Source organism: Myxine glutinosa, chromosome 4 (genome assembly GCF_964187855.1).
Source record: "Myxine glutinosa chromosome 4, kmMyxGlut1.1, whole genome shotgun sequence".
In the NCBI taxonomy this organism is placed as follows: Eukaryota; Metazoa; Chordata; class Myxini; order Myxiniformes; family Myxinidae; genus Myxine; species Myxine glutinosa.
In genome coordinates, this window is record NC_136264.1 from 114,909,741 (window position 1) to 114,924,701 (window position 14,961).

Below are 14,961 nucleotides of genomic sequence, written 5' to 3' on the forward strand. Positions count from 1 at the left end.
GCGATTCCACCGCTCCATGAAGGCCGCGCTCATGGCCGGCCTTCAAGACGGCGGTTGGGCCGACCGGCTGCCGTGGGTCCTTTTGGGCCTCCGCACGGCCCCCAAGGAGGACCTCCAGGCATCCACCGCCAAGCTTGTCTATGGCCAGGCGCTACGCGTCCCGGGCGAATTCGTGCCCGACGCTACCAGTCCCTGGTCCGCAGCTCACCAGCGCTCGGACCTCCAGGAGGCCGCCCGACGGTTTGCCCCCGTGCCAACATCCCACCACGGTGACCCCCAGTCCTACGTCCCCCCAGAACTTCGCACAGCGGAGTATGTTTTTGTGCGTCATGACGCACATCGGGGGCCACTCCGGCCGCCGTACGACGGGCCCTTCCGGGTGCTGCAACGGGACGACAAGTCGTTCGTCATCGACATCGGCGGCAGGTCGGACCGGATTGCGGTGGACCGCCTCAAGCCGGCGCACGTGGACGTCGACCACCCACCACGGGTGGCCCTTCTGCCGCGGCGAGGCCGCCCCCCGTCCACGGTGCCCCCCACTCGACCGCCCACCACCACACCGGACCCCCTCCCACGACCCGCCAGGGGTCGCTTCGGCCGGGTCATCAGGACCCCCCTCAAATTGACCCTGCCGGTGCAAGTCGATTCTGGGGGGACGTGTGTAGCGGCTACCGCTGGGTTTTCACAATCGCCTTGCACCTATCAAGGACGCGGAGCGATCACCATGCCGGGCTCGTCCAGGACGCCCGGGCAGGCTCGCCCTCAACTTGCCAGGCCGCAGCCAGGACGCTGGGCCACGCCCCCTCTCGCCTTTCCTGGGCAAACGCTCCTGGATAATATGTATATATATTGCTGCCCGATAAACGGGCTTTTCAGAGTGCCTGAGTGTTTGGTTTGAATAAAGCAACTCGGATGAATTCCAGCTTTTTGTCGCGTCCATTCTTCCGATCGACGTGGGAGCCCCAGCTCCTTCAATATCACATATATTACAAATACATTTGTGCAAAATAATTGTTTGTGTTATGATTGGTTTTATCCATTGCAAAACAGCAACTCAGTTGCATTCAGTCATCTATCTAAAATTCTAAACACTGTATCTACATATCTGGGCAGTGTCTATGTTGTCACTGAACTACTCCCTCAAACTTTTGTTTCTGTGGTTGTGAAGTGTTTCTAATAACGTGGCTGTGAGGTGTTTTGAATTACGTGGTAGTGTGGTGTTTTGAATTACGTGGTAGTGAGGTGTTTTGAATTACGTGGTGGTAAGGTCTTTTGAATTACGTGTATGTATTTTGGTGAACAGGAAACACCCTATCTTTTGAAGAGAAAAGCCTCCCTGACATCAAGTTGACGGACCATATGAGCTAAATCTGGACATGTCAAATCATGTCAAGTTTGGAAACGGAGAAATCAAAACATCTTCAATCTGGCATCCAATTGGTAAAGATCAAGACATTATTATGTTTGTTTGGAAGCTTTGATATCTGAAGGTGACGTACAGCTTAGCGGTCCAATTGCTTCTGCAAATTCTTCACAGAAGCCAGACTAACTCTGCCTTTTAAAACAAACACAAGGCAACACATGATGGAACATCTTAACGTCCACCACCTAAGGTGGATGGAGGCTGTTTTCACCTCTGTCTGGCTGTTTGTCTCTTTGCTTCGGACTAAATTTGGTGGGGATGTTTGGTGTGTAACAAGGATCAATTGATTTAATTTTGATGAGGAGTCTAATCCGTATCCAGATCAGAGAATTTTCAAAGTGATTCTTCACCATTGATACAAAGGGTTAAAACGATATATTGCATGATATCTCAAAAGGTTGTGGACAAATTCGGACAAAACTTGGTGCACAGGTTGATTGTGTGACAAAAATGGATCGATTAGATTTTATTGAATATCCAAATGTGGATCCGGATACAAGAATCTTTTCAATTTTCAAAGTGATTCTTCACCATTGATTGAGAGATGGTGCTCTAAATGATATATAGCATGATATCTCAAAACGATGTTGTCGGGTTATGACTAAATTTGGTGGATGTGTTGGGGAAGTGACAAGAACAAGACGATTAGATTTTGGTTCAGGTTCGAATCCAGATCCGGCCTATCGGTGAGATACAAAACGTAAACTGTTCAGCTTGGAGGAGCTATGCTCTCTACAAAGTGCTGTTCTCGTTATTGATTTCTGTTTCCAAAGTTGAGACTCATGGAAGACGGAGAATACACAACGGAATGGATGGCAGCTCCATCACCATGATAAACATGAGTGCGCTGAGAGAACTTCCCGACCTCAAACCAATGTTCATACAGAACTCCTCAAACATCCCAGGACGAATCAACACTCTTCCCTTCTTTCCCTTGTACGTCCCACTCACCAACCTAACTGCTGCTTCCGGCACTCCCATCCATCTCAGTGTCGCCATCACCATGTCGCTCAGCACAGTGTATTTTATCTTCATATAATTTATTTAATCTTTACTTCATTGAAATTGAATTATATACTTGACCACTATCGAACACAAATCATCTTATTTGCACTTTTGAACCCATCTGTTTAGCAGTACTTGGAGATGTTACATAAGGGTGGGTTAACACTGCTTCAATAGCCCAAAACCGCATGATTTTTTTCAAACAATCTTTAAAATCATTATGTTTTTTTTGAATTAAAGGCCAATATGTACTTGAACACTGCGTTGGGTAAGTGTTGTATAAACTCTTTAGTTAGTATAGACATTGGATTGGGAGTCGGGCATGAGTTCATCTTATACGTGTGCTTTGTTTTCCAAGGGTAGTGGTTGTGCTGCTGATGCACCTCCTCTCATATTTTGGGCATGTCTTTGGAATTCGGTCGTCATGCCGGTGACGACACAGTGATCTTGTTGAAAGGTAGTGATTATTAACCTCCAAACTATAATGCTTTATTTCGGGGGATGATGTGTAGATATAGTAAATCTGATGATTCAAAAATGGACTTACCACGAGACGGACCTGGCACAGCTGACCAAAGGTGGGATAAAAGAGGAAGAAAGGTAAGTATTAAAATCTTCAGCGCGAAATTAACAGAATAAATAGGCAAAATATTACGTGCACAACCATGGTCAACAAATAGATCAGGAGGAGGGCAGCAAGAGCAATAATTGTAACCAATTGATGACAGTAATGTTAAAGCACGAAATATTCATGATGAAATTATGTTGCTGTTTATGTGGTGTTGGTAAAGAAATCCTTGCAATGTGGTAGCAATTCTCATGTCCCAAACTTTCTGATTATTTTGGTGAGTAAGCAACACCTATCTTTTGCTCGGAAATTCCTGCCTGCCATCTGGTTTGAGGAGCATGCTGGCCAACACCCAACTTTCAAAATCATATATTCCACCCCAGAATGCTCAGTGTGCATGCGTAGAAACCCCCAGGAAAGTCGGCGTTCGAGGCATCATGAAGGACATTATTTGTGGTAGATACGGATTGTTACTTATCACGCTTCTGAAATAACACAACAGGCACTTTAGGCCATTTTCCCTGCTAGAGCGGGGGTTGGCCTTGCGGGCCCCATGACAATCTTCTCAATTTTGTCCTATTTTCTACATCACCCCTTGTTAACCCCCTTGGCTGCATTTCTTCTTCTACCACCTTGAGCCATGTATTTTTCTGTCTCTACTTCCTTCTACATTCATTTCCATCACTCTTCTCAACCAATCACTTTCATCCTTCCTCAACTCGTGACAAAACCATCTCCACCTGTTTCTCTCCACAGCATCCATTGCAGGCTCTATTCCCATCATCTTTTGCAATCCATCATTTGTCTTCCTCTCTCTCAACGATACTCCACACATCCACCGAACCATTCGAATTTCCACCCTTTCCAGCCTTCGTTGCTGCTCTACGTTCATTACCCATGTCTCGCTCCCATAAATCATAACACTTCTCACTTTCTTCCTTATCCTCCTCTCCAACACCCTTTCCAATACCTTCATTCCATGCTCCAATAACTTTATCGCTCAGTACGAGCCACACTCCAGAGGGTCACCTTTCCCCTTGTATAGAGGGATAAGGGTACTCAGTTCCCAATCCACAGGAATGCGGCCTTCTTTGACCACCAGATTACAGATCTCTGTCATTTCCTTCACACCCCAACTTCCTGCTGCCTTCAACATATCTCCCACAACTCCTGTCGGCCCTCCCACTTTTCTACTCTTGATTGCTCTTATCGCTTCCTCAATTTCCTTCTCAGTTATATTTTCTGCCGGTCCTAAAACTGGGTTACTCTCTACATTGTCGTCCCATTCATTCTCTGCATTCAACAGCATTTCCATATATCTCTTCCATCTTCCTTTAATCCTGAATACCGCTCTCTGACCCTCTTCCAAATCCAAGCGTTCTCCGAACATTTTCCTACATGCCTCCTGTGCCTTTGCTACCTCTTTCTTTGCAGTCTTCTTGGCTGCCTTATAACTTTCACGCTCTGCCTTTTCTGCCCCCGTACCCTTCGCCTTCTGCCATTCCTCGAACTTCTTCCTCTTCTCGTCAATCCTCTTTCCAACTTCATCATCCCACCACCATGTTTCCGAGTGCCTCGGTGGTCCTTTTGTCCATCCACATACCTCACCAACAGCTCCCAACAGACTAGCTTTCATTGACATCCAACCACTTTCATGCTCAACCACATCATCCTCTACCATACTCAGCCTCTCTTTTAATGCCTCCCTCACCGTCGCCTCTTTCAACCTCAACACCTTCATTCTCGGTTGGTAATTCGCCCGCCGAGCTCTCCTCGCATCTTTCGCCCTTATGTCGCAGACAACCAAGTGGTGCTTTGAAAGAGCCTCCTCCCCCGGGAACACCTTTGTGTCCCGGATGTGCGCCCGATCTCGCCTCCGCACCATCAGGTAGTCAACGGTTGTCGTCGACCCACCTGACGTGTGTGTAACAAGCTTATTATCTGCTTTCTGGAACTGAGTATTACCTTGTGATCTTGTTTAAAGGTAGTGATTATTAACCTTCAAACTATAATGCTTTAATTCAGGGGATGATGTGTAGACATACTAAATCTGATTATTCAAAAATGGACTTACCATGAGGAGGACCTCGCATAACTGACCACATTTGGGATAAAAGAGGAAGAAAGGTAAGTATTAAAATCTTCAGCGCTAAATTAACAGAATAAATAGGCAAAATATTAAGTGCACAGCCGTGGTTCACAAATAGGACAGGAGGAGGGCAGCAAGAGCAATAATTGTAACCAATAGATGACAGTAATGTTAAAGCACGAAATATTCATGATGAAATTGTGTAGCTGTTTATGTGGTGTTGGTAAAGAAATCCTTGCAATGTGGAAGCAATTCTCATGTCCTAAACTTTCTGATTATTTTGGTGAGTAGGCAACACCTATCTTTTGCTCTGAAATTCCTGCGTGCCATCTGGTTTGAGGAGCATGCTGGCCAACACCCAACTTTCAAAATCATATATTCCACCCCAGAATGCTCAGTGTGCATGCGCAGAACCCCCCAGAAACGTCGGCGTTCGAGGCATCATGAAGTATATTGTTTGTGGTAGATACGGATTGTTACTTATCACGCTTCTGAAATAAGATGAAAATAATTGTAAATATACCTGAAAGAAAGGGCTGTGCCTCTGGACAACGAACGACTTGGAGAACTTTCTCAGCTCGCCGAACGGGCAGCTAGCTACCCGTACTGCAAACTCTACTAAACGGGGAGCTACCCATAATATCATGTGTCTGAGTGCATGGTCCGAGTGAACAGACCTTTGCTATTCAAACCTCCGATGGATAACTGCAAATGAATGGAATGTGTATCTGGATTAGGTACTTCAGAAAACCAATTAAAAGGACATAACTGGGGCTTGTTAATGCACAGGGTAAGTTTAGTCACTGTATCTCACACTCTCACTGTCTCTCCGAAAAGACTGTCTGGAAAACCCTCCCATCAACTTTCTCAACAATCCTCTTGAAGAAGTTCTGTCACTCAAGCTTTTGGGTCTCTTTCCTGGGAAGCCACATTTCTGCCATGATCATTCCTGTGAAAGCCACATTTCCAAGCTGGCCTCCAAAGCTATTTGCTGACTGGGCTTCCTCGTTGTGCGAAATCCTTTCTGGGTACTACTGAGCTCCTCGCCACATCAAAGCTTTCATCCGCAGCTTGGTGCACTGCTCTTTCCTCTGGGCTGGTGCTCCTACCTCACACCTAGCTCGGCTTCACGCTGTGGAAACCAAGGCTTTTAGGCTCATTGGTATCTCCCGCGATGAAGCTGATTCTGAGGGACTCTTACCCTCACCCCGCAGGCAGGTTGGCAGTGTTTCTGTCCTCTAACGACTCCTCTCTGGCATTGCACCCCCTGCTCTGTCCCCCAAATATTACTTCAGGACGCACAAGATCTGTCAACGACCGTCTTCTGGTGAAACTGCCAAAATCAAGTCTCTCTGCTCACCTTTACTCTTTCCTTCCTCTTTTTTTACTTACCCCGTCTGCAATAAACTCCCACAATATCTTCAATCCCACTCCTACCTACAGGTCTTCAAATCAACTGTCCACCACCATCTCTTATCTTTCCCAAATTCAAAACCTTGATTTTTCTACCCCTGTTAATCAACCCCAAATCCACATCCTTCAAATTCCGTTTTCTTTCCTGAAAGTCCTTGTGTCCATCTTGTTTATTCCGTGTGCCCTGCCCCAGCCCTCTCCGTTCCACTGATCTCCTTATGTCCCTGTTCTCTACTGTTGTTGTAGTTACCTCTCTCTCCCCATTTTGTGATACGATCCTTGATATAATATTCAATATATGTATAAAAATGGTGTTTATATGGTATTTATATGTACAATATACAGTCACGTGAAAAAGTAAGTACACCCCATGTAAAGTTTTGACTTTTTAAACATATTTCAACATACAGCTATTTGATCTTCATTTCAACAATATTGACAGATAAAGGTGATATAATATAACAAATATCATGAAACATTTACATTTTGTAGTCCATTGTATAATTTAAATAAACATAAATGCAAATTTCGCATGTGGAAAAAGTAAGTACACCCTTGGCTCTAATAGGTGCTATTGCCCCCTTTGGCAGAAACAACCTCAAGTAGGCGTTTCTTAGAACTGTCTACCAGTCTCTGACACCGACTGGGAGAAATTTTTGCCGAATCCTCCATGCAGAATTCTTTCAGCTGTGCGATGTTTGAGGGGTTTCTTGCATGCACAGCTCGTTTGAAATCCCCCCACAACATCTCAATGGGATGTCGATCCAGACTTTGACTTGGCCATTCCAGAACCCCCCATTTCTTTCTTTTCAGCCATTCCTTTGTGGATTTACTGGTATGTTTAGGGTCATTGTCATGCTGCAAGGTCCATCTTCGGTTGAACTTCAACTTTCCGACTGATGGCCTCACATTATCATCAAGCACCCTCTGGTACAATGAAGAATTCATAGTGGATTCTATGATGGTGAGCTGCTCAGGCCCTGATGCAGCAAAGCTGTCCCAAACCATTATATTTCCACCACCATGCTTTACAGTTGGTATCAGGTTCTTGTGGTCAAATGCTGGCTTTGGTTTTCGCCAAACATGTCTTCTGGGAATGTGACCAAGTAGCTCGACCTTTGACTCATCTGTCCAGAGCACATTGTTCCAGAAGTGCTGGTCTTTGCCTCGGTGTTCATTGGCAAACTTTAGTCTTGCCCTGATGTTCTTTCTGGACAGAAAAGGTTTCCTCCTGGCACACCTCCCATGTAGATCAAACTTGTGCAGCCTCTTTCTAATGGTAGACTCGTGCACTTTGACATCAACAGTGGCAAGAGCTACCTGTAGGTCCCGTGATGACATTCTGGGGTTCTTAGAGACTTCTTTCAGCATCTTACGGTGTGCTCTCGAGCTGAACTTGCTGGAGCGGCCTGGCCTGAACAAGTTGGAAGTAGTTTGGAATCTTCTCCACTTGCAGATGATCTTCCGCACAGTCGAATGATTGATTTCAAATTGTTTGGAGATCTTTTAAAATCCCTTCCCAGACTCGTAGGCATCAATAACCTTCTTTCTGAAGGCCTCAGAGAGCTCTTTTGATCTAGGCATGGTGACGCCGCACACTTCAACAACAGAGAGCAAACCAAACGAAATGTCTGAGGTTTAAATAAGACAGGTTCCTCCAAGATACTCTCCAACGATGTTCTAATCATTTGCACTTGAGCTGGTGCACCTGATTTTAATTTTAGGTATTTGAAGTAGTGATAAATGTAGGGGTGTACTTACTTTTTCCACATGCGAAATTTGCATTTATGTTTATTTAAATTATACAATGGACTACAAGATGTAAATGTTTCATGATATTTGTTATATTATATCACCTTTATCTTTCAATATTGTTGAAATGAAGATCAAATAGCTGTATGTTGAAATATGTTGAAAAAGTCAAAACTTTACATGGGGTGTACTTACTTTTTCACGTGACTGTATATATGGTATGTGTATATATATATATGGCATATATATATCTGGTATATAAATGGTGTATATCTGGTATATGTATGTATATGGTATATATATATATATATGTATACAGTGCATTCAGAAAGTATTCAGACCCCTTCACTTATTTCACATTTTGTTATGTTGCAGCCTTATGCTGAAATCGTTTAATGCAAATTAAAAAAAAAAAAAAAGCTGAAATAACACATTGACATAAGTATTCATACCCTTTGCTATGACACTTGAAATTTAGCTCAGGTGCCTCCCATTTCTCTTGATCTTTGAGATGTTTCTACACCTTGATTGGAGTCCACCTGTGGTAAATTCAAATGATTGGACATGATTTGGAAAGGCACACACCTGTCTATATAAGGTCTCACAGCTGGCAATGGATATCAGAGCAAAAACCAAGCCATGAGGTCGTAGGAACTGCCTGCAGAGCTCAGAGGCAGGATTGTGTTGAGGCACAGATCTGGGGAAGCCTACAAAAAAAAATTTCTGTTGCATTGAAGGTTCCCAAGAGCACAATGGCCTCCATAATTCTTAAATGGAAGAAGTTTGGAACACCCAGGACTCTTCCTTGAGCTGGCCGCCCGGCCAAACTGAGCAATCGGGGGAGAAGGGTCTTGGTAAGAGAGGTGACCAAGAACCCGATGGTCACTCTGGCTGAGCTCCAGAGATCCTGTGTGGAGATGGGAGAAACTCCCAGAAGGACAACCATCACTGAAACACTCCACCGATCTGGGCTTTATGGCAGAGTGGCCAGACGGAAGCCAAACAGTTCAATCTTGGTTTCATCAGACCACATAATCTTGTTTCTCACAGTCTGAGAGTCCTTTAGGTGCTTTTTTTACAAACTCCAAGTGGACTTTCATGTGTCTTTCACTGAGGTGAGGCTTCCGTCTGGCCACTCTGCCATAAAGCCCAGATCGGTGGAGTGTTTCAGTGATGGTTGTCCTTCTGGGAGTTTCTCCCATCTCCACACAGGATCTCTGGAGCTCAGCCAGAGTGACCATCGGGTTCTTGGTCACCTCTATTACCAAGGCCCTTCTCCCCCGATTGCTCAGTTTGGCCGGGCGGCCAGCTCTAGGAAGAGACCTGGTTGTTCCAAACTTCTTCCATTTAAGAATTATGGAGGCCACTGTGCTCTTGGGAACCTTCAATGCAGCAGAGATTTTTTTTGTAGGCTTCCCCAGATCTGTGCCTCAACACAATCCTGTCTCTGAGCTCTGCAGGCAGTTCCTTCGACCTCATGGCTTGGTTGTTGCTCTGATATGCATTGTCAGCTGTGAGACCTTATATAGACAGGTGTGTACCTTTCCAAATCATGTCCAATCAATTTAAATATACCACAGATGGACTCCAATCAAGGTGTAGAAACATCTCAAAGATGATCAAGAGAAATGGGAGGCACCTGAGCTAAATTTCAAGTGTCATAGCAAAGGGTCTGAATACTTATGTAAATGTGATCTTTCAGTTTTTTATTTTTGATAGATTTGCAAAACTTTCTAAAATCCTGTTTTCTCTTTGTCATTATGGGGTATTGAGTGTAGCTAGATGAGGGAAAAAATGAATTTAAACGATTTCAGCATTAGGCTGCAACATAACAAAATGTGAAAAAAGTGAAGGGGTCTGAATACTTTCTGAATGCACTGTATATACAGACTTGGCATTTAATATGGAATATTTTTTTTGTGGGGGTGAACTTACTTTTCAAGATGTCTTAGAACCAAAAGTTCATTGGAATTATGTTGAAATTATTCTAGATTTTGTTAATGTGACCTTTAAAAGAAACAAAAACCACATATGACATTTCGAAACAAATAAATTGATCCTTGAAAGTGATGTAAACTGATATCGAACTCAATTCATGGACAGTACTGTGTTAAACTTCTGTACGTTTTCCAGAAGTATCTCTTTATTTTGCACATTAGCCAAATTTTTTTTTAACAAAAACAAAAGTGAAATTACGACTGGGATTACGGACAGTAAAATTACAGTTCAGTACTTCGTGTCACCCCCAATAGCTTTCAGGAGAGCACGTACACGTTGCGGCATTCTGTTCACGAGATTTGCCAAGGTTTGGACAGGAATCGCTTGCCATGCAGTGACAATAGCCTGCTGCAATTCACGCACAGAGGTCGGCTGCTGGTCCAAGTGGTCGATTTGACGCGTTCATTCTGCCCACAGGTTCTCTATCGGATTCATATCTGGGGACATGGCAGGCCACTCCATATGCTCTACACCACGGTCAGCAAGAAAGTGTTGGATCATGCGAGCACGATGAGGCCGTGCATTGTCATCATGGAAGACAAAGTTTCCTCGAAAGTCTGCACGAGCAAATGGAAGCAATGTTTCTTCCAGAATGGCCCTGTACTTGAACTGGTTCAGGTTTCCATTCAGAACAACCAGGTCAGTTTTGCCCCCTGCATGAAAAGCAGCCCAAACGGTCACCCCACCACCTCCAGCTTGGACTCTTGGCAGTATACAATGTTTGTTGTGGGCTTCATGCACTTGTCTGCGCACTCGGACGCGGCCATCTTGACGATAGACCAGAAATCTAGACTCGTCACTGAAGATCACGTGATTCCAGTGTCCTGGCTGCCATTGACGGTGCTCTCTGGCCCACTGCAATCGGCGCTGGCGGTGTTGTCTGGTCAGGCGTGGCTTTCTCAGGGGACGCCTGGCACGATAGCCTGCTTGAACCAGTCGTTGGTTGACTAGCCTTCTGGATACAGGCACATTTGTCAGTTGCTGCCACTCAGCCCTAAGCCGATTAGCTGACTTGGTATGGCCATTGCGGACTAACCGGTGCAGCTGGCGATCATCCCTCCTTGTGGTTCTGCGGGGACGTCCTGGCCTCGGTATTGGAGTAGGGACACCCCTCTGAGCATTTCGTTTCAGGATCTTTGACACCTGACCTTGAGTGATGCCATACTGTCGAGCAATAGCACGCTGTTTCATGCCGTAATTTCGTAAAGCCTCCACTCCATGACAAACAGCATTGTCGAGTTGACGGACCATCTCCAGAGGAAGCGGCAATAACTTTTGGAGACGTGCAGCAGTTGTTTTCCACTCGTACATAATGCAACAACCCTTGTATACCCGACTGTGAAGCCAATCATCAAATGCACCTGTCCGTACATTTTGCCATGCCACCTGTGATATAATCCTGTTGTTGACTTCTTGCTGCGACAGACAATCAGTGACATGGTTCTTTTAACAAATAAATCACCAATGTGTAAAAGAAACTCATCAGATTGATATACTGAGTTAAGAAAGTAAACCCAAGTCAAGAAAAAAAAAATATTCCATATTAAATGCCAAGTCTGTATATATATATACATATACATATTTCTGTAGACAAATATCTGTGTCGTCTGTGTTATGTAGACAAATATCTAATATAACACAGTCGTCTGTGTTATGTTGTATTGTCTTGTCACTGAACAACTCCCGCAACCTCTTGTGAAATCGTACAAAATTTCTGGTATGCACCTATCTCTCCCGTGTGTCTATTATCCTCAGCGTATTTTTTTGAATTTTTTTTTATTTTATCAAAAAATAAAATTCAACTTAAATATTCAAATTCTGTTGTTTAAAAAATGTAATATCACATATATTACAAATACATTTGTGCAAAATAATTGTTTGTGTTATGATTGGTTTTATCCATTGGAAAACAGCAACTCAGTTGCATTCAGTCATCTATCTAAAATTCTAAATACTGTATCTACATATCTGGGCAGTGTCTATGTTGTCACTGAACTACTCCCTCAAACTTTTGTATCTGTGGTTGTGAAGTGTTTCTAATAACGTGGCTGTGAGGTGTTTTGAGTTACGTGGTGGTAAGGTCTTTTGAATTACGTGTATGTATTTTGGTGAACAGGAAACACCCTATCTTTTGAAGAGAAAAGCCTCCCTGACATCAAGTTGACGGACCATATGAGCTAAATCTGGACATGTCAAATCATGTCAAGTTTGGAAACAGAGAAATCAAAACATCTTCATTCTGGCATCCAATTGGTAAAGATCGAGACATTATTATGTTTGTTTGGAAGTTTTGATATCTGAAGGTGACGTACATCTTAGCGGTCCAATTGCTTCTGCAAATTCTTCACAGAAGCCAGACTAACTCTGCCTTTTAAAACAAACACAAGGCAACACATGATGGAACATCTTAACGTCCACCACCTAAGGTGGATGGAGGCTGTTTTCACCTCTGTCTGGCTGTTTGTCTCTTTGCTTCGGACTAAATTTGTGGGGATGTTTGGTGTGTAACAAGGATCAATTGATTTAATTTTGATGAGGAGTCTAATCCGTATCCAGATCAGAGAATTTTCAAAGTGATTCTTCACCATTGATACAAAGGGTTAAAACGATATATTGCATGATATCTCAAAAGGTTGTGGACAAATTCGGACAAAACTTGGTGCACAGGTTGATTGTGTGACAAAAATGGATCGATTAGATTTTATTGAATATCCAAATGTAGATCCGGATACAAGAATCTTTTCAATTTTCAAAGTGATTCTTCACCATTGATTGAGAGATGGTGCTATAAATGATATATAGCATGATATCTCAAAACGATGTTGTCGGGTTATGACTAAATTTGGTGGATGTGTTGGGGAAGTGACAAGAACAAGACGAATAGATTTTGGTTCAGGTTCGAATCCAGATCCGGCCTATCGGTGAGATACAAAACGTAAACTGTTCAGCTTGGAGGAGCTATGCTCTCTACAAAGTGCTGTTCTCGTTATTGATTTCTGTTTCCAAAGTTGAGACTCATGGAAGACAGAGAATACACAACGGAATGGATGGCAGCTCCATCACCATGATAAACATGAGTGCGCTGAGAGAACTTCCCGACCTCAAACCAATGTTCATACAGAACTCCTCAAACATCCCAGGACGAATCAACACTCTTCCCTTCTTTCCCTTGTACGTCCCACTCACCAACCTAACTTCTGCTTCCGGCACTCCCATCCATCTCAGTGTCGCCATCACCATCTCGCTCAGCACAGTGTATTTTATCTTCATATAATTTATTTAATCTTTACTTTATTGAAATTGAATTATATACTTGACCACTGTCGAACACAAATCACCTTATTTGCACTTTTGAACCCGTCTGTTTAGCAGTACTTGGAGATGTTACATAAGGGTGGGTTAACACTGCTTCAATAGCCCAAAACCGCATGATTTTTTTCAAACAATCTTTAAAATCACTATGTTTTTTTTGAATTAAAGGCCAATATATACTTGAACACTGCGTTGGGTAAGTGTTGTATAAACTCTTTAGTTCGTATAGACATTGGATTGGGAGTCAGTCATAAGTTCATCTCATACGTGTCCTTTGTTTTCCAAGGGTAGTGGTTGTGCTGCTGATGCACCTCCTCTCATATTTTGGGCATGTCTTTGGAATTCGGTCGTCATGCCGGTGACGACACAGTGATCTTGTTGAAAGGTAGTGATTATTAACCTCCAAACTACAATGCTTTATTTTGGGGGATGATGTGTAGATATAGTAAATCTGATGATTCAAAAATGGACTTACCATGAGAAGGAACTGGCATACCTGACCAAAGGTGGGATAAAAGAGGAAGAAAGGTAAGTATTAAAATCTTCAGCGTGAAATTAACAGTATAAATAGGCAAAATATTAAGTGCACAGCCGTGGTTCACAAATAGATCAGGAGGAGGGCAGCAAGAGCAACAATTGTAACCAATTGATGACAGTAATGTTAAAGCACGAAATATTCATGATGAAATTATGTAGCTGTTTATGTGGTGTTGGTAAAGAAATCCTTGCAATGTGGTAGCAATTTTCATGTCCCAAACTTTCTGATTATTTTGGTGAGTAGGCAACACCTATGTTTTGTTCTGAAATTCCTGCGTGCCATCTGGTTTGAGGAGCATGCTGGCCAATACCCAACTTTCAAAATCATATATTCCACCCCAGAATGCTCAGTGTGCATGCGTAGAAACCCCCAGGAAAGTCGGCGTTCGAGGCATCATGAATGACATTATTTGTGGTAGATACGGATTGTTACTTATCACGCTTCTGTAATAACACAACAGGCACTTTAGGCCATTTTCCCTGCTAGAGCGGGGGTTGGCCTTGCGGGCCCCATGACAATCTTCTCAATTTTGTCCTATTTTCTACATCTCCCCCTTGTTAACCCCCTTGCCTGCATTTCTTCTTCCACCACCTTGAGCCAAGTCTTTTTCTGTCTCTACTTCCTTCTACATTCATTTCCATCACTCTTCTCAACCAGTCACTTTCATCCTTCATCAACTCATGATCAAACCATCTCCACCTGTTTCTCTCCACAGCATCCATCGCAGGCTCTATTCCCATCATCTTTCGCAATTCATCATTTGTCTTCCTCTCTCTCAACGATACTCCACACATCCACCGAACCATTCGCATTTCCACCCTTTCCAGCCTTCGTTGCTGCTCTACGTTCATTACCCATGTCTC

At 43.5% G+C, this 14,961-nt stretch overlaps 1 protein-coding gene across 50 annotated transcripts in view; it reads right to left on the reverse strand.

Annotated features, from left to right (window-relative positions):
* The window catches only part of LOC137425109 (inter alpha-trypsin inhibitor, heavy chain 4), a 332,019-nt gene that overhangs the window by 51,422 nt on the left and 265,636 nt on the right, over positions 1-14,961 (reverse strand). For 30 of the 50 annotated variants that reach the window (XM_068113169.2, XM_068113176.2, XM_068113166.2 and 27 more), the window contains 3 exons: positions 14,036-14,056; positions 5,071-5,145; positions 2,976-2,996 (listed from right to left, as the gene is read on the reverse strand). The exons of 2 other annotated variants lie outside the window; for them this stretch is intronic. In XM_068113169.2, coding sequence (XP_067969270.2) covers positions 2,976-2,996; positions 5,071-5,145; positions 14,036-14,056 — 117 coding nt within the window. The remainder of the gene's footprint in view (positions 1-2,975; positions 2,997-5,070; positions 5,146-14,035; positions 14,057-14,961) is intronic. 18 more of the 50 variants (XM_068113193.2, XM_068113183.2, XM_068113185.2 and 15 more) reach the window with 2 other exon arrangements.